The sequence below is a fragment of the Oryctolagus cuniculus genome, chromosome 17 (assembly GCF_964237555.1).
Source record: "Oryctolagus cuniculus chromosome 17, mOryCun1.1, whole genome shotgun sequence".
Classification (NCBI taxonomy): domain Eukaryota; kingdom Metazoa; phylum Chordata; class Mammalia; order Lagomorpha; family Leporidae; genus Oryctolagus; species Oryctolagus cuniculus.
Window position 1 is genome coordinate 47,867,091 of NC_091448.1, and position 26,367 is coordinate 47,893,457.

The 26,367-nt window shown below is 61.8% G+C and overlaps 2 protein-coding genes across 3 annotated transcripts in view; one reads left to right on the top strand and one right to left on the bottom strand.

The window, feature by feature from the left end:
- The window catches only part of SGSM2 (small G protein signaling modulator 2), a 35,515-nt gene extending 30,335 nt beyond the window's left edge, over nt 1–5,180 (top strand). For both annotated transcript variants that reach the window (XM_002718876.5, XM_051824504.2), the window contains 7 exons: nt 781–1,161; nt 1,416–1,540; nt 2,027–2,109; nt 2,262–2,371; nt 2,739–2,835; nt 3,304–3,471; nt 3,654–5,180. In XM_002718876.5, coding sequence (XP_002718922.2) covers nt 781–1,161; nt 1,416–1,540; nt 2,027–2,109; nt 2,262–2,371; nt 2,739–2,835; nt 3,304–3,471; nt 3,654–3,742 — 1,053 coding nt within the window. In that variant the 3' untranslated portion in view covers nt 3,743–5,180. The remainder of the gene's footprint in view (nt 1–780; nt 1,162–1,415; nt 1,541–2,026; nt 2,110–2,261; nt 2,372–2,738; nt 2,836–3,303; nt 3,472–3,653) is intronic.
- A 2,091-nt stretch (nt 5,181–7,271) lies between these two features.
- MNT (MAX network transcriptional repressor) lies at nt 7,272–22,871 on the bottom strand. Its single transcript, XM_002718875.5, has 6 exons — nt 22,312–22,871; nt 16,642–17,221; nt 16,086–16,127; nt 15,844–15,955; nt 10,926–11,118; nt 7,272–10,719 (listed from the first exon to the last, which is right to left on the bottom strand). Exons 1-6 carry the CDS (start codon nt 22,382–22,384, stop codon nt 9,956–9,958), a joined length of 1,764 nt encoding a protein of 587 aa, XP_002718921.2. The 5' UTR covers nt 22,385–22,871; the 3' UTR covers nt 7,272–9,955.
- Nucleotides 22,872–26,367: the final 3,496 nt, after the last annotated feature.

The window sequence follows — 26,367 nt, forward strand, 5'->3', positions numbered from 1 at the left end:
GGATTAGCCTAGTGAGCCGCGGCGCCAGCTTGTGCTTTGTTCTTAATTCCCTATTCATGAATATATTCTCATTCTGTCTGGATTTGGGTTCTGTGACAACCCAAGCCTGCCCCAGCTCCCAGACTTCCTTGCTGGCTCTCAAGTGCCTCCAGACTGTGGCCTTATTCCGGATATCTTGCTTCTTTCCCAAAATGAGAACCATCCCTTCCCATCCTAGTCCAGGTAGAAGAAAAGCCTGTTTGCATCTGACCCCTCCTTAGTAGACTGTCCACTCAGTAGAGGATGTTTCCTTTTATTTCTTACCCCACATCAGCTGAAGGCTGATGTGACCGAGTAAATACTTGCTATAGAAGCTTTTGCCTTGCTGAACATTCAATTCCGAAAATAAGAAGAAATTTGTTTTTCCTAAAACCTCTGGCCCAGAAGCCATACCAAGCCACTAAGTAAGCTCTGCTGGTCTCATGACTTCATTTGTGGGATGCAGATTGGCTCAAGTTGACGTCCAGTGTCCAGGCCTCTGGTCCCCCTCCTTCCTTGCAGCAGCCACAGCAGGGACAGGGCAGTGCTGAAGGTGGGGTCTTCAGAGCCTTATTTCTCTCCTGGTTGCCTGGGTCAGAAGCCAGCCTGGTGCCTAAGTAGCTGTGTTAGAGGCCATGGGTGGGAGGAGGGGGAGTGAGGACAGTTCTCCATCCGGATTCCATTCTGACCTAGGGAGGAGGTGGGGACTGCAGGAAGGTCCTGGTGTGCAGGTAGGACTCAGCATCTGTTCACCCCCACCAGGTGTTTATCTCTGTGGATGACCTGGAGCCCCCAGGGTCCCAGGGCCCTGAAGATTCTCCACCAAAGCTGGAACAAGAGCCAGGAGCAGGGAGCCCGGGCACTGCCGCGGTGGAGCAGCAGCAGTCAGTAGAGTTCGACTCTCCAGACTCAGGGCTGCCATCCTCCCGCAACTATTCTGTGGCCTCGGGCATCCAGTCGAGCCTGGACGAGGGGCAGAGTGTGGGCTTCGAAGAGGATGGTGGTGTGGAGGAAGGCTCCGACGGGCCTGTCCCTGCAGCTCACACCTCCAGGCCCCGAGAGCCCAGCCAGGAGAAGGATCCGCAGGCCAGCGAGCTGGAGGCAGGGGAGGACCTGGTGGCTGTGTGTGCTGCTGCCTACACTGTATGTGGAGAGTCCCTGGGCACTGTTCCCAGCTGGCCCCAGAGGTCCTTCTGACGTCCCAGAGCTTGGGGATGGCGTGGCAGGGTGGATGTTGGGGTGCTCTGACCATCCTGGAGAAGAGTTCTGAGCTCTTCTCTGCACATCTCTAGAGGACACTGTTCTCAGCTTCCCTGGGTGCCCTGTCTTGTTGCCTATCTTTGAGTACATGGGATTGGCTGGCAAGTCTCACCCCTGAGGGCCTTCCATTCTTCCAGATAGAATTACTGGACACCGTGGCCTTAAATCTGCACCGCATAGACAAGGATGTGCAGAGATGTGACCGCAACTACTGGTACTTCACGCCCCCAAACCTTGAGAGGCTCAGAGACATCATGTGCAGGTGCCTTTGCGGGGCAGGGCTCGGGGGAGGCAGGGACCCCAGCCCCACCACAGCTGCCATCAGTTGCTGTGTGCAGTGTTAGGTCTAGGAGGTGCCGTGTTCCTCTCTCCTGGACCTGGCTCACACTCGGCCCCTGCTGTCTGGAATGCTTCTCTCCTGTGACCTCTCACCCTACCACCTGCATTTTCAGGGGTCTCTCAGATCTCAGCTTTGACCACACTTCCGAGGAAGCCTCATGTGGTTTCCTTCCTCTGCCCTATATTCCAAACCTCGATGGCCTCTTGTCTCTTTCCCTGAGTGCCTTGGGGGCAGGGGCATGGGCTGCCCAGTGTGCCCCGGAGTGGGACCCTCACCAAGTGCTCCAGGGTCATGGGAAGGCTCACTTTGGGGCCTGCTCAGAAGGCTGCTCGAGAGCCATCTCCCCAGGGTAGGGTCCCTGAGGGCAGGGGGCTGGGGCAGGGCCACAGTAACTGTCCCTGCTTGCAGCTACGTGTGGGAGCACCTGGACGTGGGCTATGTGCAGGGCATGTGTGATCTGCTGGCACCTCTCCTGGTCATCCTTGACAATGGTGAGGGATGGGGTCATGGGAGTCCCCAAAATGTTACTGGGATTGGGTGGACATGAGCTGGAGAGTCAGCCTGGTCTGGAAGGTGGGCATGGAAGCCAGCCCTGTCGTCAGGGGTCTGCCGCCCTGCCAGTCTTACTCTGATCCCCTCTCAGATCAGCTGGCCTACAGCTGCTTCAGCCACCTCATGAAGAGGATGAGCCAGAACTTCCCTCACGGGGGCGCCATGGACACCCACTTTGCCAACATGCGCTCCCTCATCCAGGTGAGCTCTGCATGAGGTGGGGCAGCCCAGGGCTTATCGCTCCACACAGGAGGCCAGGGGACGGACCCAGAACCTTGACCTTCACAGCAAAGCTTTTTCTTTTATTAAAAAACAATAAGAACCCATTGCTTTCACTATCACATGTTGAGGAGAGAGGGCGTGTAGGTGCCTAGAAGCCTCTAACTCTACAAGGAGTACAGCCCGAGAGCCCGGGGAGGCTAAGCACGGGCACTGGGCCCCTGTGGGGGAAGAGTGGGGCTGTGGGACAGCGGGGTGCAGGGCAGCATCCACACTGACCTTCCTGGCCTGGAGGGTGGGAGGCCAGAGAAGCAGCTTCCAGTCACGCTCTCCCTCTCCCCCAACTAAGATCCTGGACTCGGAGCTCTTCGAGCTGATGCACCAGAATGGAGACTACACCCACTTCTACTTCTGTTATCGCTGGTTTCTGCTGGATTTCAAGAGAGGTAAGAAGAGGTCGGACCGTGAGGCAGTGGCAGACACCTCTTCCCCAGAGGCTCAGGTGTTCCATTCTAACAGCACTTGGGAACTCCCTGGGGGCTTTGGGAACCTGCCAGAGCCCTGGGCATGGAGTTCTTCAAAGTTCCCTAGGTGATTCCCAAGTACAGTCGGGTGACAGTCACACCCTGACACGTAACGGTCTTCAGAGTTCTTTCAAAGCAGGTCTTCTCTGAGCTCCGAGAGGTAAGGCCCGGGGAAGGTGGAGCTGCCCTGAGGTCTGCAGGAGCCCAAGTAGGGCAGCAGCCAAGGGAAGGGTGGGGTCTTACTCTGAGGTATGAACTCCATTCTAGCACCAGACTGCGTGAAATGGGGTCATCTGGGGCTTTGGCCCCTGCGCCGCCTCCCCACCTGGCTCACCCAGAGGCCCGGTGGCTGTCTCTGGTGATGGACTGCCAGCCCTTTCCCGTCCCCAGAGCTGCTGTACGAGGACGTGTTCGCTGTGTGGGAGGTGATTTGGGCGGCCAGACATATCTCCTCAGAGCACTTTGTGCTGTTCATTGCCCTGGCCCTGGTGGAGGCCTACCGAGAGATCATTCGCGACAACAACATGGACTTCACTGACATCATCAAGTTCTTCAATGGTATGAGTGGGTCCAGCCACCCTGACTGCCCCCAGCAGGGCTGTGGGGGCCCCTCTCCTGACCTGGGCGGAGCTGGCGGGTTCTTTCCCCAGGAGGAAACAGCAGACTAGTCAGCCACAGGGCTTCCCCCAGCCTCCTGCCCTCTCTCTGGGCCACCCTTCAGTCATCCATGTTTCCCCCAGAATGGGCTGAGCGTCACGACGCCCAGGAGATACTGCGGATCGCCCGAGACCTCGTCCACAAGGTGCAGATGCTCATAGAGAACAAGTGAGGGCTGTGGCCAGGAGACAGAAGCTGTGGAGAACCTGGGTACCGGGTCCCTGGGGTGCAGCAGGGGAGGTGCCGGGGCAGCACAACACAGACTGCCCCAGCCCCAGCCCACCCCGCCTGCCCTGCTGTGTTGCTAACAAAGTGATTGTGAGCCTGGGATCTGACTCCAGGCAGTGCTGGCCTTGCTGGTGGGTCAGGATCACAGCTAGGAGGGGAGGGGGCAGCCTCAGGAAGCAGCTGCCTTGGGGGGTCACCTACTCTGCTCCCCTCTCAAACAACTGGGAACAGCCCCCTGCCACCTGCAGCCTCTGCCTGGACTGTTCCCCACTCCCGTGGGTCAGCCTGGGACCCTGTAGGGTTGGGAGGGGCTGTCAGTGACTTGGGCCCACTTAGCAAGAATTGCATGGGTCCAGGGGCTTCCGGCTGCATCTCTTCTGAGAGTGGCTTTCCAGCCCCTCCCTGGGGGGGGCAGCCAGAGCAGCCAGCAGTTTGGGCACATGTCCCCGGTGCAGGAGACCAGGGCTGCCTTTCAGGAGATAGGGGCCAGGGTGGGAGCGGCCCACCTTAGTAGCACTGCCACTGCCTTTGGCCACCTGAGGTGACCCCCACACACCCGCACACCCTGTGCAGTGCACCCATGTGTGTTTACAGCCTCACTCCCCCAACCCCCAGCCCTGCTTTATGCATTAGATATATCCCTGACGACTGTGCAATGCTCTCGCCAGCCAGGTGATCTGCCATGTGATGGGAGCATATGCTCTCCAGGGGACCCTAAGGTAATTCTGAAGGGAGGGGGAGGGACAGGACCTGCGGCTTTGAGGCAGCCCCTTGCCAGTCTCAGGCATCTACTGAGTCCCTGGGACCAAGGGAGCTGGGGGTACCTGCCTCTCCCATTTGTCCCTGAAGCCAGACCAGCTCTGCCTTCCATGTGCTTCTCGGAAGGTGGACAGGCCTAGGGGCTCAGAACCCCTCCTGGAGGAGCCGCACAGCCAGGAAGGGCACAGCTCCTAACCCAAGGCCCAGGCATGTTGCTTGCTCTGTCATCCTCATCCCCCCCACCCCCCACTCATGCCGGCTAGATCTTGCCCTGGGATCTGGAGGCCACGCCTGGGCCGTGGCTGCCAGCAATCGCCAACAGCTGGCAGGCTTCCTGCACTCAAGAAACTCGAAAGGGCCCAGCAGCCCTTCTGCATCCAGCAAGCACAGCCTTCCTGGCCCGCCCCTGCCCCCGGGGCGCTGCACGGCCTGTTTGGGGGCCAACCCACCCCCTTGCCCACCCCCATCGTCCATGACTCCTTGGCCTCCACCAAGCACGGGTGGCCGTCGTATGCCTGCCTTAGTGACTCAGTGGTTTTGTGAGGAGCAGAGTGTGTCTGTTTTCTGGCTCAGAAACTATACTCTTCAGTGTAACCCACCAATAAATACAGCATTTGGCAACACTTGAGGCTCCGGGGGCTGCGTGTGGGACAGGCCCAGGACACTGAGTGACTATGTTAGGGAATTCTGTAAGCTACAGTCAGTAGAGAGCCAGCCCCCAAGGTAAGGTTGGCAAAATGGGAACCAAGGTCTGCAGGAGAGGGGTGCTCTGGAAGGCAGGGCGATGGCCAGAACAGTGGCCCCTGGGCTGTGGATGAGCAGATCCCTGCTCCCCAACCTGGGCTGCAGTGTCTGCCAGTGAGGAAGGACCCTGTCCTGCTGACCGTGATTCCTGGATCAGGCTGGGCCTGGGGGGAGCATCGGGAAGGGCTGGGCAAGCCTGACTGGTAACAGACCCCCCCTCTCCAGCCTGCCCCCATCCATGTCACTGCTCACATCACACACGGCTCCAGGTGAAGGGCTTCCACATGTTTCCTGGTTCTGGGCATTAAGAGCCCTTTTTTAATGATTTATTTATTTGAAAAGCAGAGTTCACTCTGCTAGTTCACTCCCCACATGGCTGACAACAGCCTGAGCTGGGCTGATCTAAAGCCTGGAGCTTCTTCCAGGTCGGGTCTCCCATGTGGGTGCAGGGGTCCAAGCATTATGGGCCTTCCTCCACTGCTTTAGTAGGGAGCTGGATCCGAAGTGGAACAGCCGGGACAGGAACCAGCACCCATAGGGGAAAGCAGATGGCAGTTTTACCCACTACACCACAGTGCCAGCCCCAGCATTAAGGCCTCTGTTGACTGTAGAACTCACCATCCCAGGGGACTTGCTCCCTGGAGAGTTGTCTGTCTTCATTCACAGCAAGAGCTTGGAAGTGGCAGTGACTGGATCCATCCTTGAGATTTTTGTTTCCCATTATCCTGGCCACAGGCCCCTCCCATCCAGGCTCCAGCTGAGGCGGGGGCTTCCACCTACCCTTAAGATGTAGTGATAACCTTCAGAGGACAGTGGACCATCACCACCAGAGCAGCCAGGGGCTTCAGCTGTGTCCCCGATGCTGGACACCACATGGGCTACCAGGAAGTGGTTAGCCCTAGCCCTAGCCCTTCCCCGAGGTGGTGCCAGTGGGCCACTGGAGGTGACCCAGCTGTTCCTGGAGCTACCAGTAGAGGGAGCTCGCACCTCACAAGTGAAAGGACCAGCGCTTCTGCAGCAGCGAGGACGAGCACCCTTCTTGAGGCTGGCCCTCCCTCAGAGACCAAGTCAGACATTTGTGGCTACCACGCCCTCCCTCAAGGGTAACCACCCCACAACTATCCCTGGAAGGGAAGCTTCCCAGTCCCCTTTGCTGGGGCTGGAGTTGGACAGGTGTGGTGAGGGAGAAGTGACAAGCAGCAGCAGCCTGGCATATACCTGGGCCCAGCTCCCTGTTCCCTGCCTCCGCCCTCCCCCCTGCCAAGGGGCTGCTTCCCCTGCACTGGGGACAGATACCTCTGTGGGGACAAAGGTCTTCCAGGTCCAGCTGAGAACAGGGTTCTTTGGCCTCTGACCTCCAGCCTCTTTCCCTTGTTCCTTTCCTTGAATGACAGCTTTATGGACTGCCCAGCTGCCCATGTGCTCCTGACTAGAACCCAGTGGCTTTGCAGGAAGCCTCGCCCTCTGTGCCCAGGTCCCAGGGCTGTTCCCCTCTACCTTGTGCATGAGATCTCAGGTTGCAGCACAGGCCCTGCGGCAAGGATGGCAAGTGCTGGGGCAAGAAGTGTCCCGAGTGACGGCTGCAGTGCCAACGAGGGCCCGGCTAGCTGCGTGACCTTCACGTCACTGGGCCACCTCAAACCTGTTCCTTATCTGCCGGAAAGGGAGCAGGGCTAGTTCTTGGCTTTATTTACTTCACTGGGCTGTTGTTAAAAGATGAAACAAGATAATGTTTGTGGAAATGGCTTGAAGGAAGTATAAAACATTGCAGCCAGAGTACAAGGAAGAGGACTGTAGTTTGCAGAACTTGTTGAAGCTTAAGGATCAAACTGGACGCTAGAACCGTCCAACCTGGAACACCAAAGTGGAGGACAGGTGCCCCTGCTGCTTCAGGCTGGAGTCTTTCTCTACAGGGCGCCACCTCCTTTTGCAATAAAAGGCCCCAGACGCTGCAGGCTGGCAGCTCCGTCTCAGGTTTCAGTGCAGGTTTATTTCAGTTTTATATTTTATTCCAGGCAAGTGCTTATTACATGGGTAGTATTCATGTCTCAACACCTAAAGTCTTGGAGCATGAACAGCCACTAGAATACAGTTCAATAGTAAAAATACAATATGTACAAAATTAGGGTTTTTGTAGTCTTTTTTCCCCCCACACAGCAGATGTATCCAAACACATAAAAATCTCTACATCTGGGGTCACTACGTTCATATTTCAGGAAACGGAGACACAGGGACCGAGTCCTCACTGTAAACGAGGGCTGCCTCCTTGGGGACTGGGGATGGGACCCTGGGATGGGGGGAGAAGCTGTTCCTGGAGAGAGCCCGGGGTCACGGTGACCCCCCAATTACCCTCCAGGCATTCCCTGCCCTTCTTTGGCCCCCCAAGGAACCAACCTCCCCTTGTCCCCGAGGTAAGAACTCCCAGCCAGTGAGCCACTCTAAACATCAACAGGTAAAACACGCATGAGAGGTAAGATGTGTGTGTGTGTACATGTGTGTGTGTTGTGTGTCCCAGGCTGGAAGGACTAAGGAGGGAAGGCGCAGGCAGTCCCACTGGACAAGGCCAGGCGGTCTGAGCGCTCTCAAAGGGGAGATGCCCAGGGAAGGGTTGGGTGGTGGCTGCCCGCTAGGGCACACGGCGTCACAGCGTTCACCAACAACGACAACACAACAGCAACAACACCCATCATCACCAATCTGGACATAGTCATTCGGCACTAATCTGGAGGCCCCCACTACTGGGGGCAGGGGGGAGAGGGATGGCGGGTGGATGATGAGGTATCTGCTGGCCCGAGGGGGCGCCTGGCTGCCGCCACAGCTTCAGCTCTGGAACTGGCCTCAGGATCAATGGGGAGGTGGCAGGCTTGGGGGGGGGGGGGGCCTGGGCACACGCAGGGCCACCAGGGCTGCTCAGCCTGCCCCAGATTCCGCTCTTGCCATTGTCACAATGGGAACAGCCCCCTAGAGCAAGGGTGTCAGTGGAGGAGGGGGCAGCAAGCTTGGGAGGGGGCCTGCTACGCCAGAGGGGTGGGGAGACAGCTCCCACTGCAGGCTGTCCTTGCCCCACCCACCGGGAGAGGCAGCAGAGAGTCCCCTGGACAGGAAGGAGGTGAAAAGCAGTCCTGACTCAGAAGGAGCTCCTGGAGAACTTCGTGCTGGCTGCCTGGGGGCCAGCTGGTGGACACAAACTTCACACCTGGGGTCACTCGCTCGCGCCCCACCCTGAAAGGCCACTGGTGAGTGTGTGTCCCGGTGGGGAGCTGAGTGTGCACATGCGCGTGTAACTGAGTGTGTGTCTGACACAAGGCCACTTGTAATAAATATCCACATAGAAAGAGAAGCCAAAGCAGTCTGTGTAGGCAGAGACTGGGGAAGCAGCATCCTCCAGACAGGCCCCTCGCTCCCCAAGCCCGGGCTCGGCCACGTCCTCTCAGAGGGAGGGGGGCACCCTCAGAACTGCCCGCTGGAGAAGGTGGGGTGTTCTGGGGGAGGAACGACAGGCAGAGGTTGGAGCTGGAGCAGGAGCAGCAGCCTCTGAGGCCCTGAATCCCCTGCTCTGGGCCTGCTCCTTTCTCAATGAACCCCCAGGGCCTCTCTGGGGTGGGGGAGGGGGTGAGGGTATGTGTGCGCACCGGGTTTTGGCCAAGCTCCTGGATCTAACTTCCTAATGCTTCAACAAGGTGGCTCCTAAAACCAAGACCAGATGTTGGTCTAGGTCTCCCCTGTTGCAGGAGGCACCCAAGTCCACAGACACCCAGGCCCACCTACCCCTTGAGGGAGCACACAGCACCGAGCCGGGATCACGGAACCCTGCTGCCTTCAGAAGTCAGGAGCCAAACCCAGGGATGGGGACACAGAGACCCTCCTCCCGGGCCAGACCCAGGCTTCAGGGATGCGGTGGGAGGCAGGGCAGGGCAGCCAAGCTCTTCCTTCCCCACACCCAGCCCTTCCTGAAGGTCAAGAGGCCGAAGCAGGGGGCAGCCCTTCTTGGGCTTAGTTTACTGCTCTCAATAGTTTCTACCATGAGGACTCACACTGACTACAGCGGAGTCCCACGGCCCCAAGCTGGGCACCCACCCACGGCAGAGGCTCTCCAGGAGCCGCCACCTATGCCGAGGGAAGGACCCCCAGCCGCCAGAGCTTCCTGGACTGAGTGGCTTCGACCCAGCTCCTCCCCCTCTCCCTTCTGAAGGCCTGGGCAAACACTGAGGCTCGGGCGGGAGGCCGGGCTCCGCCGCCTCACAAGACCGGCAATAGCAGCAGCAGCAGCAGCAGCACGAGAAAGCAGGCAGGGCGGGGAGAAGTCAGAGATCACCACGTCCGCTCCGCACTGACTGCAGGGAAGGGTGGGGAGGCGGGAACGGCGTTGTGGGTGGCACCCGGCCCAACCAGGTGGCAGGGTCACCAGAGCGTCCTCATCAGTCATTTCATCAGGTCCTAGCGCAGCAGGTTCACCCCTGCCCTGCGCCCAACTCCCTGGGGGGCCCTCCCTCCCCTGGCTCAGAGTCTCTGTACCCCCTTCCCCTAGGAGGCCTGGGGGTGGGCGTGGATGGGGCGGGCCTGGGCCTGGCTGGAATGTATGGAGCTGGTGGGTGGGAGAGTGGAGAGCAGTGCCCTCCCCGCCCCCTCTGGGGGCCTCTGAGCAGCCTGATTCTCAAGCCAGCTTGAGAGTGCTGACCGGGAAGGAGGGCATGGTGACCATGGTCACAGGGTTGAGCACTGTCTGGCCCACCAGCTGGGGGTGGTGCACCACCTGGGCCCCCACGGCTGGCTTCGCCATGACTGTGGCTGGGGGCCCCAGCCCAGCTGTGCCGTTCACTTGCTGGTGTGAGAGGGTATGGGCGATGTGGCTCACCGCCACCGGCTGGCTCACCGCCACAGGCTGCGGGTACAAGGGCAGCTGGGAGCCGAGGTGAGCCACGTGGTTGAGGGTGGCAGGGTGCACTGTGATGTGGCCGATGGGGGGCGTGGCGGGCGCCAGCTGCACAGCAGGGCTGGGGGCTGAGGGGGCGATGTGGGCGATGTGCTTGCCGCCTGGCCCCTGGAGCACGTGGTTCACAGTCTGGATGACTGAGGCATGGGTGGTGGCCGTGTGGGCGATGACCGTGGAGCCTCCCCCAGCTGTGGCCACCAGATGGGCTGGAGCTGGCACCAGTGTCTGGGCTGGGGCAGGGGCGGCTGGTGGGGGAGGAGGGGCTGGGAGAGGGGTCTTCTGCTGTGGCGGAGGCGGCGGCTGCACAGGGAGGTGGGCAGGGGACAGGGCCACTGGGTGGGGGTGGGGTGGCAGAGGTGCAGGGGCAGTGCTGGCGGGCGGCAGTGCAGACTTCAGCAGCTCTGGCTGAGGACGATGGCTCAGCTTAGGTTGGCCCAGGCCTGCCCGGTCCTCCTCCATGTCCTCGTCTATGTTGTCCTCACCCTCTGTGGGGAACACCGAGCAGTGGGTCAGAAACCAGTGGCTGCAGGCACGGAAAGCCAGGGGGTCTGGGTCCACAATGGGGCTGGGGCTGGGGCTGGGGGTGGGGGGGTCTTTGCTGGCAGGTGAAAGCCTGGCTGAGATGGCTGGAATCTGAGGTGCAGGGGATACCATCTGAGGGCAGGGGGCCAGCGCAGGGGCCAGCGCTCACCAGAGGCCGTGGAGGTGGACGCCTGGTCGTCCTCAGGTTGGCCCGTCTGCCGGAGCACACGGTCGATCTCCAGAACGTCCATCCACTGGCTCAGCTCGTGCTTGAGCTCCGCCAGCCGCTGCTGCGTGGCGATCTTCTCTCGCGCCAGCCGCTCCATCTCGTGCTCGTACTCCTTCTCCTTCCTCTTCAGGGACTGTGGGACGGGGCCGGGACAGCAGGACACCCTGAGCGGCAGCTCCGGTGCCCAGCGTGCCACAAAACACCCCTCCCTGTCACACCGGCTGGCCCACAGGGACAAGTGTGCGCCACCAGGGCCCAAGGAGACCACTTGGTGAGTGGGAGAGTGGAGGGCAGTGCCCTCCCTGCCCTCTGGGGGCCTCTGAGCAGCCTCATCCTCGAGCCAGCTGGAGCGTGCTGACCGGGAAGGAGGCCAAGGTTCTGCTGGGGGCGGTGGACTCAGGTGCACACCCAGGTCAGCCCCAACCCGAGTATGGGGCCCCTCGCCATACAGACCGCGCCCTGTGCTCCTCCTCAGAGGCCTCCACCACCAGTCACCCTGCTCTGTAAGTGACAGGCAACCCTCCTTAGAACCCATCCCCCAAAGACCCTGAACGGCACCACACGTCTACCATTCACCTGGCTTTGTGAGCCCCTCCGTGGCCCATCCTCCACTCTGCCCCCGTCTCGTCCCAAGCGCTGCTGGCTGTGCACCTCGCCTCTCCTCTGAGCTGGCGTACTGGCCCTGGCGCTCGCCCAGGCCCCCGACACCACCCTGTTCACATGCTACACCCATCGTTCCCCACGGCCTTGTCTGTAACCCTCAAGCTACCAACACCCCCAAACCTCTTCCACACCTGCACCTAGGCTGCATGGGCGCTGAGAAATGGTTCCTGGGGTGCCCAATAGCTGAGTGGCCTCACGAGACCTCTGTCCTTCCCCACGGCTTCCCCATGGGCCCTTCCCTGCAACACTGACGCCACCCAGGTTCCTGAGAACATTAGGAGGGCACTCCCTTGCCCACCTGCTGCCGTCTCCCTGTCATTCCTCCAGGCCCCCACTGCAGCATCCCCACGCACAAGACTTGTTAAAGGGCCAGCTCGCAACCCATTTCTCAGCTCCCTCCCACAGTCTTTCCTGGGCCTCCATGACCTCACAGGCCTCCATGCCTCACGGCCCTCCCTGCTGGCTGTGTTGACCTCGGCTGTGGTGACCGCTGCGTGGACCACACCATGCAGGTGCTCTTACCCTTCCTGACCTACTCATGAGTGCCTGGCTTCCGAGGTGGCCAGACACATCCAGGACAGAGACCACAGGCTCCTCCAGCCACCCTCTGATCCCTGACTGCCCCCAGTCTGCACCCCCCCACACCCTGTCTTTCCTGGCCTAAAGCCTCACCAGTACTGCCTCAGGCCTCAGCCCTTCTCAGCATCCATCCTACATGTTTTGTTAAAATAAAATCTTAAGGCCGGCGCCACGGCTCACTTGGCTAATCCTCTGCCTGCGGCACCAGCACCCCAGGTTCTAGTCCTGGTTGGGGTGCCGGAGTCTGTCCCGGTTGCTCCTCTTCCAGTCCCGCTCTCTGCTGTGGCCCAGGAAGGCAGTGGAGGATGGCCCAAGTACTTGGGCCCTGCACCGGCATGGGAGACCAGGAGGAAGCACCTGGCTCCTGGCTTCGGATCAGCGCAGCACGCCGGCCATAGCAGCCATTTGGGGGGTGAACCAACAGAAAGAAGACCTTTCTCTCTGTCTCTCTCTCTCTCTCACTGTCTAACTCTGCCTGTCAAAAAGTAAATAAATAAAATCTTAAAATATTAATTTATTTAAAAAGCAGAGATGCAGAGAGTCTATCTATTGATTCACTATCCAAATGCCCACACTGCCAGGCTGGCCAGGCTGAAGCCAGGAGCCCAGGACTCTTTCTGGGTCTACCACACAGGTGGCAGGGACCCAAGTACTTGACCCCAAGCACAGGCTGCACATTAGCAGGAAGCTGGATCAGAAGCCCAGATTTAAACTGGGTACTCGGATACAGCACGCAGGCGCCATGGCTGCTGTGCCCGGAGCCCTTACAACAAGGAGGGGCTGAGATGGCACTTCACCCACCACTGACTGTGTGACTACTGAGCCGTCCCCTGGGTATGTTCTGATTCCCTCCCAATACATCCTGTCCCCGCTCCCTGTCCAACCTGCACATGGGGGTGTGGACTGTACCCAGGAAGTTCTTGTCTGCACCCTTGGTCCCTGCCCCCCTCCAAGGCTTACGAGCCCAGGGCTAGGTGTGGAACTCGGCACCTCCCTGCCTGTCCCGTAGCTGCTCTCCCTCCCAGCACCCAATATACTGGAGTGTCCTCCCCTCTCCCAGTACTCCCTAGGGGTAGTTCTGCCCACACTGCCAAAGCATTTCCTGACTGGGCTCCAAACCCTGGCCCAAACCCTCCAGTGAAAGACACCTCAAGCCATGTGCCCAGAGAGAGCCTTGCTCTGGCCTGGCCTCATCTGTCACCCTGGCTTTGAGTTTAACCCGCATCTCCTCTTCTCCCCATACTGCTGCCAGAAAGGTAGAGTGGGAAAGACCTGCTCTCCCCTTCACACACACACACGTGTGGCGACATCACACCAGGCCCCAGGGAGTCAGCGCTCCTTCAACCTGGCTGCTGCCCCCCGGAGGGCAGGCCATGCGGGGGCCTGGGAGCCGAGAACCAGGGGCCAAACCTCCTCTTCTCACCTAGTTCTGTTCTCCACCAGTCTACAGACCCCAGAAACTTTCCCCTGACCCCAACTTCAGTCCACTGTGCTTCAAATTAAACCCATTTCCTTTTCCAGCTACCTGGACACACCCTCTGGCCTCTGTCCACTTCACCATGGCTGTCTTCAGATGTTTCAGCCCTGCCCCCCAGGGCACTCAGGAGTCTGGCTGGAGGCCTTCCCGCAGCTTCCACACCTGCTGTCCCCACCCCCACAGGGCAACGCTCCCGACCATACTGTACTTCCAAAACTGCACCCTGCTCCCTCCTGGAGACGCGTGGGCCCCGCGCTGGGCTCTCTGCCCTCCACTGAGCCTGGCTCACTCTGATGACCTGCAGCTTCCCTAACTCCCCAGCACAGGTCTTGCCACCCCTGCGTCTATTCCGCCCTCATAGCACGGAACCCTGCAAGTCTGCTTGTTTATAATCCACCACAAAACCAAACCCACGCAGACGGTCGGTGACCCACTTTTCTTTGCTCTGAACTGTATTCTTAGATCCAGGACCTGGCTAAAGCAAAACAGAGGGCTCAGTCTCGTGATCTCCGACTGCCTCTGCTTCCAATCCAGCACCAGGATCGTCCTACAGCCAGCCTGGCGTCCACCCCACTGCCTACTCGGCTTCATTCTGCGGCTTCCGTGTCATGTTTGAACTGCTAAGAATCATTTGCAGAGGCGATCTCAATTAACCCTCCCAACATCCCCATGACGAACACATTATTACTTTTTCCTATTTAATATCATCCTATAGGAGAGTAAGCCGGATATGCATAGAAAGCATCATAGCACGTGGGCTGAGATTTGCTCGAGACAGTACTGCAAAAGGACCAGTAACCTACACCCAAGCCCAAATTCTGCAAAAACTACTCCAGAAATAAGCCAGTCAGGCTCTCTCAGCCTCCTGCGGAGCCTCCGCAGCCCGGAGGCCCCGCCCCCCGGAGCACGCGCGCACCCACGCGGACCGGCTTTGCTGCGTCACTGCCCGCCCGTCGCACCCTCCCCCCGCCCCGCCGCGCGCGCTCTGGGGCCCCGCCCCCGGCCAACCCGGCCAACCCGCGTCCTGGTCCCGCCCCTGCCGGCTGCCGGGAAGCAGCCTGGAGACGCGCCAGCCCCTCCCCCTCGGCCAGGCGGGCGGAAAAGCGCGCGATCGCGCGGGGCAGGGAGGGCACCGCGGCCGGGCGCCACGGCGAAGCGGTGCCTCCGCCCCCCCAGCAAGTCAGGCTCCGGTTACTTCAGGGCTGTGACCCCGCAGTCGAAGCCGGGGGAGGGGCGGCGCCCCGTCTCGGGCTCCTCGTCGGGCCGGCCCTCCTAGCCACTCCCCCGCGGGGGCCGTGACGCCTCCCAGCACCCAGAGCTCCCCGAGGGGAGCCGACGGGGAGACCCCGAGGCTCATCCCGCCCCCGCCCGCGACGCGGCAGGGAGCCCGAAGTCCCTCCCCTTCCCCAACGGCTCCGCGGAAGCCGGCCGAGGCCGCCCGCCCCATCCCCCACAGCCTCCCGACGCGCGGAGCCCTCCGCTGGTTTCCAGGGAAACCGAAACTCCGGCCGCCATGGCAACGGTCTTATCTGGCAGGGCCGGAGGGAGCCGGCGCGCTGAGGGAGGGGACGCGCGGCTCGGGGGGCCCCTGAGAGACACCGTTGTATAAACCGAGAGGGAGGGAGGCGGAATTTTGTAAGGCTCGGTGGCTCTGGAGCTACTCATCACCCACTCAGACGACCGCATTCCAACCCCAATCCTGGGCGCGCGCCCAGAGGGTAGTAACCCGCTCAGGAGTCGAAGCGGGGCGCTTCAGGCCCGCAGTGAGAACGGAGACCACGCCCTGGGCCCCCTCCCACCCCCACACACAGGCTGAGTCCGCGGGGAGGCGCCCAGAGAGGGGGTCGGCCTCGGGTTCCACACTGAGCGAGACCGCAGAGCGCGCGCTGCAAGCCTCGGGGACGCCAGGGCGCGCGCGCAGGGGAGGGAAGCGCCGCCGCCGCCGCCCCGCGCACGCGCGCCCTCCGCCCGCCCCCTCCCGGGCAGGGAGCCCCGCTGACGTCACCGGGCCATGTGCTCAGCGCCCGCGTGGAGGCGGGCGGGGGAGCCGGCGGAGCGGGAGGGCGGGGCGGGGCCGCAGCCGCAGCGAGGTGGGGAGGAAGCTGGCGCCCTGCGCGCGGCCGCTCCCCTCCCCCGTACCTGGATGTACCGCAGCGCCGTCCGAAGCACGCTCAGATTCGACGTCTTCTTGTCGTCCACGTTGGGGATGTTACGCTTCAGGGTCTCAAAGCATTCCTTCAGATGGGCCCTCCTGGGGAGAGGGAGCCAGGGGGTCAGCCAGCGCCGAGGGGCCTGGAGAGGCCTGGGCTGGGGCGCGCACAGAGGGCAAGCCTGAGGGGACCAGGAGCGGGCGGGGCACACACGCACGCGCGTACACACACCTGTTCTTCTCCAGTTTGTTGTGGACTTCTCTGGTTCCGATCCTGAAACCCAGGCAGACAGGAGGATCAGGGAGGAGGACGCATTAGGCGGCCTTCCGGACCTCCACCCCACCCCTACCCCGCCGCCAACCCCCATGAGCGGCAGGCATTTTGTCCCCAACATTCTCTCTGTAGAAGCAGAGGTGGCAGATGTTGGCATCCTCCACCCCCGGAAGGCGCATCTTTGCTCAGAATCCCCAACCCTTGGAACCCTCCATCCCACGCACCCAACCACAAGGCCACAGGAGGGCTCCTGGGCCTCAGAGAAGCTGCCAGTGACCCCAGTCCTTATCCAAAGGGCCCACAATCCAATACTCGGTCTAAAGGCTTGGAAATGTCATAAACCAACCCCAGCGTGGCAGGGGTCAGAGGACATCGGCAGTTGACTCCCAGCTAGAGACACAGTGAGAAGGCGGCGGGCAGGTGGGGCTGGCCTCCGGATGGCTAGCGTGGCAGGGCCCCTTCTCTTGCGCGCTCCTCTCCAGCCCCCCAGCCCTGACTGCCACCCCTCACTCACCCCCCGGGCCTCTTCTTCTGTTCGCTGGATTTGACTTCTTCAGCTGGTGCCAGCTTCAGGGTCCCGAGGGTGGTTGGGGGTGGCTGCTGGGGGGCCAGCTGAGGCTGGACGCCAGGGTGTGGTGCTATGGTCAGGATGGGTGTGGGGAGGGGCTGCAGAGGTTTGGGACTGCCGGTGGGTGGGACTGTGGTCTTTGAGTCAGGCAGCAGGGGTGTGGGGGTGGGCACCTGTGGCCTGGTGGGCAAGGGTGCTGGCTCCTTAATGCTGAGTCCAGGGGTGCCCACCAGGGCTGGCTGGCGAGGCGCCAGGGGCAGAGGCTGGGCTGGGGGTGGCAGTGGTGGGGGTGGGGGCAGCGCCTGAGGGGAGTTGGTCACTACAGGAATAGGAATGACAGTGAGTGGGGTGGGAGTGGCCAGTGGAGGAGGGGGTGCCGGCGGAGGTGCTGGGGGCGACAGAGGCAGTGGTGGCGCCTCCACGCGGGGCTCCTCCAGAGGCAGGGCATGGGCCAGCCTGGTCAGGCTACTGGTTTTCTTCTGCTCCTGCTCTCGTTCCCGCTCCAAGCGAAGCCGCTCCTGCTCCTCTATGCAGAGAACACGGGGAGGAGGGGGTGTCTCAGCAGGGCCAGTGGACCTGGGCCCCAGCCTCACCTGTCCTCTGGCCCTAAGCCATCCTTGGACCCGCCCAGACAGCTCTCAGTGACCCCTGTGCCTGCCCCTGGGGGCTCACAGTCCGGGGCAGGGGCAGGAGGACGCACAATGACAGAACCACTCAGCGGGGCAAGGACCGAGTGGCCGCAAGGCCGAGCAGGGCCTGCCAGAGACCTGCAGCAGGCAGGGCAGCCTGGAGGTGCAGGGGTGAGCAGGGAAGAGTCGGAAGCAACAGGGCTGCGGAGACCAGAGACAGCTGAGGAAGCTGCGGAGCTGGGCAGAGATGGGCGCACAAAAGACTTCGGTAACCACAGGACAATGGAGGCTTCTTTGGAAGCCAGTATCTGCTGGAGGGCAGGCGGGGCCTTCGTCTCACAGACAGAAGCAGTGAAACCCAGAGAGGCACAGTGACCCGTTGAAGGTCACACAGCAAATCTCCTGACGCTGTAGCGGATGCCCTGTCCTTGCTGGGTCAACACCTCCTCACTAGGAGTCTTCTCACATCCATTCCCTTCTGCCTGGGTGCTCGCAAGAGCCCACATCACAGGCACGCACTGCCCACTCCCAGGCTAGGGTTCAAGGCCTGCTTTCTTCAGCGAATCGCTCAAAACACACACACACTTGGCTCCCGCCTGCCCCTTCTCATGCTAGAACTCATTTCTCTCCAGCCCCTGCCTCCTGTGCCCACCATTTCCAGTGCAGACTGGAGAAAGAGGTGGACAGAAGCTGGGCTTTTTCCTGGGGATCAGACAGGGCAAGAGCAGGCAGCTGCACCCTGCGTGCCCCTGGTCTGTAGCCCCCAGGCCAGCCCTCACCCTCTGCTGACTAACAGGCCGGGAGACACACCCCAAACAGGTGGGAGCGCATCACTGCCCCCCCACAAGTCTGACTGGCTCAGAGGCCCCAGCAGACCTGAGTCCTTGGGGCCCTCTGGCCAATCAACAACTTGAGAGTGAGCCAACCCTGCTCCCAGCCCCTCCCTGCTGCAAAGGAGAAGAGGCAAAGGAGGAAGTGGAGGGGGAAGGTCCGGAGGGGGGGCGCTCGGCGGTTTCCAGCAGTCCAGGGGCTGGCCAGTCAGGAGGCCTCTTCCGTGTCCCCCCTGGCCTGCAGGAAGGAGAAATGCCGGGCCTCCTCCCTCCCTGCCCCCGGCACAGGCATGCTGACAGCCACACAGAAAACCAGCTCTCTGCACTCCAGCTCCCCACAAACCACAATGGCACAGAAGCCAGCTGAGTTCCAGCTACAAAGCCCTTCTCAGGCCCAGCTGGGACACCCTGTCTGCTCTCCCACCCTGCTCTCCCCCTGCCCCCCAGGTGAGGTCCTCAAACTCAGAGCCCCACACAGCCCCCATCTCCATTCCTTTGACTGACTTAAGACCCAAACTTTCATTAGCCTTGGGGCCACTGCTCCACCATACACAGGCAGAGGACAGACAGGGCCCCACGTCCCAAGCACAGGTGCTCTGAGAACCCAGACTGAAGTCAAACCCCATATTCTCATATTTTATTTTTAAAAATTTATTTCTGCTTTACTTGAAAGGCAGAAAGAGACAAAGGGAGATCTTCCAACCACTGTTTCACTGCCTCCCAAAAGGCCCACAGCAGCCAGAGCAGGGCCAGGATGTAGCCAGAAGTCAGGAACTCTATCCGGGTCTCCCACACAGGTGGTAGGGTCCAAGCAGCTGGACCACCATCTGCTGCCTCTGGGTACACATTAGCAGGAATGGTGGACTGGAAGTGGAGCCAGGACTTGAACCAGGCACTCCAATGTGGGATGCAGGTGACCCAAGCAGTGCCATAACCACTGAGCCACGGGCTCAACTCCAAGGCTCACCTAGGAAATGGCCACTTGCTCCTCACCTAGCCTCTCTCTTGCAGAGTCAGGCAGGTATACCTCACAGGTGCCGGGGAGGAAGAGCGCCGTGGGACCTCGGCCAGCACGGCACAGCTTGCCTGCTGCTGAAGAAGGGGCATCTCAGGCCGATCTAGTCCATCCAAGATCTCTGCCCCCTCCCCTGCTCTGATTCCTTCCTGGGCCAGTGCCTAAGAGGGGAAGCGAACTGGCAATAGCCAGGGCCGCCCTCAGGAGCAACCTGTGTTCAGGCACTTTCAAAAAGCACCCTGCTGCGTTCACAGTGCACACCCTGTCTCACATTCCCGCACCTTCCCTGGGTTTCCCCAGAGGCTGCCCCCAGAGAACTTATCAGTGATCCAGGGACCAAGGCTCCAGTCCCCAGTCAACAGCACAGACACTGTGCCCCCTGTGGTCCGGGGTCTCAGCAGCAAAGGGCTGGCCTTGAATCTGCACAGGACTGCTCCCCTTCTGTATGCCAGCTAACAGGGAGCCGGGCACAGCAGGCAGGACCAGGGTGAGGCCAGCAGCAGCGTGTGTCAGGAGGGTTTGCACACTGCAGCCAACCCCTCCCATCCAGGTAGGAGGCAGTCCCATCCAAGTCAGTTCCATGGATGCTAGGAATGGCCAAGCCAGGTCTTCCTGATGAGCACCAGAATCAATGGTTTTATGCTTCTCTCTCTCTCAATCTCAGGTTCACCAAGTGCACAAGCCGTGTGATCTAGGTCAGGACACCCACCCTTGAGCCCGAAAGGGGGAAAGGACAAGGGGATCAGTTCAGCCAGCATGTTCACGTGCCACCCCCTTCTCTCCCTCTCTTCCTGTCCCAAGTCAGAGGACAGAGCCTCAGGTCGGAAAAGAAAATAAATTCTGGAGATTAAACTGTTGGGAGTGGGTCTGGTATGGGAGACCCAGCTCTCCAGCACCCCCCCATCCCCTAAGGCCCCTTGATCTGAGACACTGTGACAGGGCAGAGCTTTGCAAACTCCTTAAGAGAAAAGCTTTGCTGGGGTTCCTGGCAGTGTTGCACATGGCAGTCCCTTCCACCTTCCTGGTCAGCTCTGGCCTCACTTATTAGGGAAAAGGCAGGAGGGATGGCAGTGGGGGCTCTCCTTCCCTTCCCCCATGGCCACCCAGCCTTTGGAAAAGGCCAGAGTGAAGTGTGCATCTCCTGGGGGCAGTAGCAGGATCAGTCCTGTTCCCCCCCAGCACCATGCCTGGTGCACAGTGGAGACACAAAAGGTGCTCTCCAGTTGCATTGTGTTGACGGTGGCAGCGGTGACTCCATCTCTTCAAACCCTGTGCACACTCCTCCCCCAATCACTGGGCCACAGGCAGGAGCTCAGCGCCCCGCGTTGCCCACTGTCTGACCCTGCTAGGGACCCCAAAGACAAGGGGGCGGAGCGTGTCAGCGGATGTCCCAGCCCATCAGTTCCGCAAAATCCAAGCATCTGGGTCTCACATATCTCCAGTGACTCTTGACCTTGAGCGGCCAGGCGGCCAGCCGGAGCAGGCCTGCGGACCCACAGCGCCCCCGCCCCCTGCCCGTGCTCTGCTTTCCCTCTCACCCCCCCCCCCCCCCGCCAGCCGCAGCAGCACTGGCTGCGGGCGCGCGCGCACACAACACACACTACTACCTCCTGCATGACTCATCATTGAAGCAACAATAGACGGAGAGAACGGAAAGGAGGGCGAAGCACTCTCCACCGCCAACAGTCAGGCCAAGGGGCTCTGGGGGTCAGGACTCCCCGGGACTGCACGCACACCACCCCCGGGGCTGTGGCGCTCCAACCAGAGGCCGCGGTCTCTGCAGTCCTGAGGTTAGGGACCACCACCAAGGGCGCACAGGGACAGCAGGCATTACATCCTCGGCGCTTCTTGCTGCGGAGAGGGCGCCAGAGTTTGCCCCCTCCTCAGCCTGTCTCCTTCCACAGCGTGGTCAGGGGTGCTGCCGGGAAAGGCCTGGTGAGGACGTTGGGGGGTTGGGGATGGCAGTGAAAACATGTCAGCTCTAAATGTTTTGTCAGCCTACGATTCTGAGGTATTCCCACAGCTTAGGATCAAAAACAGGAGGTTCGGGGCGAGAACCGACAGGTGAGCTAGCGCAGTTCCTGCAAAGCAGGGCAAAGGCCCGCCCCGGGTGGTGCCCAGCGGCCAGGGATGGGGCCCAACCCGGCGCAAGGCCCCTTGCCGGCCCCGCCCAGGCCCCGCCCCCGGCCGAGAGCGAGGCGGCTAGGAGGGGCCGGGCCGCGCCGTCCTCAGCGGGAGTGTCCCCCGTGCACGTGGTCGGGGGCGGGGTCCGTCCACGTCACCACCCGGTGTAACCAACGGGCTTGGAACGCTGGCACACGCAACATTCCAGCCGAGAGCGGGTTTGGAACGCGCAGACACGCCACATTCCACACCGGCTACGGCGGGGCGCAGCCAGGGGGGGCCGGGGCAGCCCCCCGCGCTCTGCCAGCCCTCCCGCCGACACCCGGGCAGCGCGGCCCGCACCCCAAGTCCTGACGCGCGACCCAGCCCAGTGCTGGGAGGCGGGGTCAGGCGGGGCTGGCCGGGATCATAAGACACGCGATGTCATTTCATTCTGCAAAGGCCGCCTCCGCCCCGAGCGGCGCGCCGACCTGCCGGGAGCGCCCCCCGCACCCTCCTCGCGGGGCCGGGGAAGCCGGAGAGCCGCTCGGCGTAGAGTAATCCCCACCCCCACTCGTTACACACACGCCCACCCGTGCGCTCCACACACGCCCGTGTACACGACCGTCTGTCCGCTCGTCCCGAGGCTCCCAGCACACACGCCCGTGCAAACACGCACGCACACGCGTGTCTGCCACCCCCACGCACCGCCGTGCTCGCCCCAACCCCCCGGCTCACACGGCCTCGGCGTTACCGCGGACGCCGCCGGCCCGTGCGGCGGGAGCGCCCCGGGGCGCCCGGCGGCCGGAGGGGCGCCCGCAAGAGCGGGGTCCCTAGCTGCATGCTAATGAATTCATTAATTAATCTCGCTGCCCAGACCTCTCCTCCTCGGGCGGCGCCCCCGGACGGCAGCCGCGCGACGTCCGGCCCCGCAGGCCGCCCGGGCGGGGGCCGTGCCAGCAGTTCTGCGCGGGTTCGGAGGCCGGGGTCACTCGCCTCCCCTTCCCCGGAGCCCCAGGGGCCCAGCCCGGCCGCTCACCACGTGCTCTCTGTTGTTGCTGCGCTTGCCATTCCAGGAAGCGGGCCGCCTCCAGTAGCGTCTCTATGCTCATCGCGCCGAGAGCGGCCGGGGGCGCGCCGGGGCCGAGGCTGCGGCCCGCGAGCCAGGCACCGGTCAGGCTGGCGGGCAGGCGGGAGCGAGGGCTCACCTCCGGGGGGCGACAGGGCTGGGCGGCGCGGCGCACTCCGCGAGCGAGAACCGGGGAGCACGGGTGGAAAAATCAATGTCTCCCAAAATATTTGCAAAATAGAAATTTGCAAATTTAAAAAAAAATCGATGCAAAAAAAAAAAGGAGGCGGCACTGCCTCTCTGCTTCCCCGCCCTCTCTTCCTCCCTTCCGATGCCTCCCGCCCCGCAGCCCCCGGGAGTCCCGCCGACAAGAAAGGGCTTTGCAACAAGATGGCGAGGAGGCACCGACACACACAACAAGGGAAGGAGCCGCGCTGCCCCCGGCCGCCGCCCCCGCTACTACACCGGGGCCGCAGCCAAAGCCCGGACCGGAGCCCCCGCCCGCAGGGCCGCGGCGCCTCGCCGAGGAGGGGGCGGGGCCTGAGCTGGCCCCGCCCCGCAGTCGGCGCGCGCGCACGTGGCCGGGAGCGGGCCGGGGGCTCCGCGCGCCGCGTGTCCGCTGTCCTGCCCCGCCCCGCGCGGCCGCGAGCCACAGGTTGACGGAGGGCTGCGTGCGCGGGGCGTTCGCGACGAGCTCGGTCTCCGCCGGAGGGGACACTCACGACTTCCGCGAGCTCCAGCAAGGGACACCTGCGGATGGCACGGGCTGGCCCGGCTCCCGGGGCCCCGCGCCCCGCCGCCAGCCTGCTGTCGCAATTCCCCCGGGGCCCGCCCCTGGGCGGGGCTGGCGGCGGGAGCCCGGCGGAGGGGAGCGGAGCGCCGATCCGGCTCCGCGTCTTGCCGCCGTTCCTCCCCCCGCAGTGCGTTCGCATCCTATTAGGCGACGTCATCGGGCCGCGGGCCAATGGGCGGGCAGGACAACACGGCATGGAGCAGCTCCACATGGACACCCCGCGCCGCCAGCCCGCTGTTTAAAGGGCCAGCGTCCGCAGGGTCCCGGCCGCGGTGCGGATGGGGCCGCGGGGTGGACGCCGCGGGGCACCCCGACGTGGGAGCCCCGCAGCTAAGCCCCGGCCTGCCCGTTCCGTTCCGCTACCCTGTCTCCGAAGTCAAGTCTCTCTTTGCTTTTCCTCAGCGCGCGTCTTTGTCCACGCGTGCCTGACACGGGTGGAGACGCCCACTGTGCTGCTCCAGAGGCCACCCTTCGCTCCAGGGCCGCGGCCGGGCCGTTCAGGGAGAAGCGCCCGCAGCCCGGGGCCGCGGGGGCGTGGCCCAGACCGGGAACAACAACGTGGAGGGCGGAAGCCCGGCCCCCGGGCGACCGGGGCGGCGGGCGGGGCGCGAGGGCGTGGACCCCGGGACCCCTTCGTGGCCGGCTGGCCCAGAGCCTCTCACAGGCAGATAAGGATGTTGAGGCCCAGGGACTGGACAGGACTTGTCTAAGGTCATTCAGCCCCTTGGGGAGGCGGGGAGCAGCATTGACTTTGAGCCACTTCTGGGGTTAAAAAAAAAAAAAGGAAAATCCAAACACCCAACAGGAAGTGGCAGCGGTACTTGGCATACTGTGACTGGGGCTACAACAGCAGTAGCAGGTTTCAGCTGAGCCCCGGCAGAGGGCACCGGGAGCGCACGGTGCCGCTGGGGGTGGCTGGCCTGGCCTGGCCAGCTGAAGGCATGTTTGGGGCGCCCTGGTGGATGTCCAGTGGTCAGCCTAGGCCCCTCCTTTGATAACCAGTCCCAGGAGGATAGAGCGATGTGCTTTCAGGACCCCACCAGCACAGTCAGGAAGCACGCCCCCTCAGGGGTATCTTCCTGTTTCTCCCACTAGCTGGAGGAGAGCTGGTGTAGAAGGCCCACACAGGCCAACGCTCGCTGGAACGGCCACAGTGCAACCCAGAGAGCGAAAACCTGTACAGAAATCCCTGGAAGTCAAGAGTCCCGTGAACAGCAGCCTCTGATCTTGGCATAGTTAACGCATCTGGGACCGAGGGTCCTGTGGACTTTGCTTATGGGCAGCGGGATGGAGTGGCTCCAGAGTGGGGTGGGTGCCCCGGTCCTGGGAAAGCTGCATCCGTGCTTTTCGGCACACAGCTTCCTTTAAGGTGTCTGCCACCTGCCACAAGTGAGCTGTGGCCTGGCCCCACTCTGTACAGAGAAAACAGCCCAGGGCTTTTTGTAAGGCAATATATAGGCTGGGCGTGGAGGCCAAATGGCCATGGCCGTTGACCATGTTCTCATTCTGTTGGGGGTCAGCACTGCTGGGGGCCTTGTGCTCAGAGCCCCACCCAGCGGACCTCTCTGCCTTCCCAGGTTGAATAGGCACTCACTCACTGGCAGGCCTTGGAGGCTCAAGTGCCAGTTTTCTTACTCTCCGTGCCGGGGACCAGCTCCACAACAGCAAGCGGACATCTGTCTGAAAGGCAGGGTTCTGAAGAGCTTTTCCTGCAGGGGCGGGGAAGCAGGGGCTCCAAGTGGGTGAGCCAGCCTCTCCCTTGCCCCCAGTACCCCATCTGCTCGAGGGCTTAGTGGAGATGCTTGCTATTTAAACCAAACAGCCTTACTGGCTTCACATGATCATGTTTATTTGGGTCACATGGGGACAGCAGCCAGGGGATGTTAGGCAGAAGCCAGGGCTTAGAAAGGAGGCTTTTGGGGGGCCTGTTACTGCCTGCAGGAGTCTGAAGTTCTCACCCACCGAGGTTTTTGTAGTTGGAGAATGGACAGTAGGGGTAGGAGACACCCATAGAAGGGGTGCAGTGAGTGGGGGAGCACAAAGCGGAGGGCTGTTCACCGTCTCAGTCCCAGCTTCCGCTCCCAAGGGGCCTGAGAGGGAGGATTCGCTGGCAATTGTATTCACTCCAGGGAAAGAGAAGTCTTTTGGATGCTCCAGCAAAAGGGCCAAGCTGCTTTGAGGAATTCCCCAAAGGCCAGGAACCTGCAGAACACTGTCCCCGAGTCTCCTTCCTGACTTCTCAGTGCTTAGCACTCGCAGGGCAGGGGACATGTGGGTCACCGTCACTGGGCACTGCCTCTGGACTTCCACTTTGTCATCTTCCTCAAGTCATGAGAACTCCAGCGCTCCGTTCAGATCCTGTCACCTCCCTCAGTTGTTAGGCGGAGCCAGAGACATGGCCGCAGTGAGCGACTGTCTTCCTAGCGTCCACCTCGCACCCCAGCTAGCACTGCACATGCAACTCCAAGGGTGCTGTGAGAATCAGGTCCCTGGCTGCTTCCAAGAAACGCGGTGTGAAGGGGGACGCGCACATGTTCACGGGAGATCCGGGAGCCGTGCCAGACTTCAGGGGGCTTCTCACCCATCACGATGAAAGTGAGACCAGAAGCAGAAAGTCAGCCACGGGGTGAGGAGGCAGGGGCAGAAGACAGACATCCAGGGACACAGCAGGCGTTTATTTAACAAATATTTATTGTGTGCCCAACACGAGCCAGTCCCTGGGCTAGGTATCCTTGTAGTCAAGGCCCGGTGGCCTTTGGCAGGTCAGAGTAGAGTCAAAGGTCACCGAGCAGAACTCAGCCCCACAGCGATACTTGGAAAAGGTTGAGTGTTGCTGTCCGCCGCCCACTGGGAGTAGTGCGAGAGCCAGGATGACTGTGCAAGGACCCACGGGGCTCCCGCAGACTCATTCTAGAAGGTAGGGTTCCCAGGTGATAATGTTTTCTCCAAAGAGATAAAAAGGAATTGAGTGGAATCAAGGCCAACTGCTCGCTTCCTGACAAGCCCCTGGTGGGTGATGGAGGCACCCATTCAGTCCTCACAGAGCCCAGGTCCCCTGGAAGCCCTCACCCACCTTCCCCGCTCCACGTCCTGGGCTTCCAGAACAGGTACAATCAAGTTCCACCTCCCCTCTCCCGCACTTTCCCCTCTTCGCTGCCTCCCATGATGTCATAGCCTGACCTCCCATGAGGCAGTGTCTTATCCAAGGTCACAAAGCTCCCAAGTGTCCTTGA

Excerpts from the sequence above, each read along its gene's own strand:
- MNT (XM_002718875.5), bottom strand. The coding sequence starts at position 22,384 with ATGAGCATAGAGACGCTACTGGAGGCGGCCCGCTTCCTGGAATGGCAA. Across the intron at positions 15,956-16,085 it reads AACAAACTGGAGAAGAACAG|GAGGGCCCATCTGAAGGAAT; the intron begins GTGTGTGTACGC and ends CCCTCTCCCCAG. Across the intron at positions 10,720-10,925 it reads GTCCACCTCCACGGCCTCTG|AGGGTGAGGACAACATAGAC; the intron begins GTGAGCGCTGGC and ends TGTTCCCCACAG.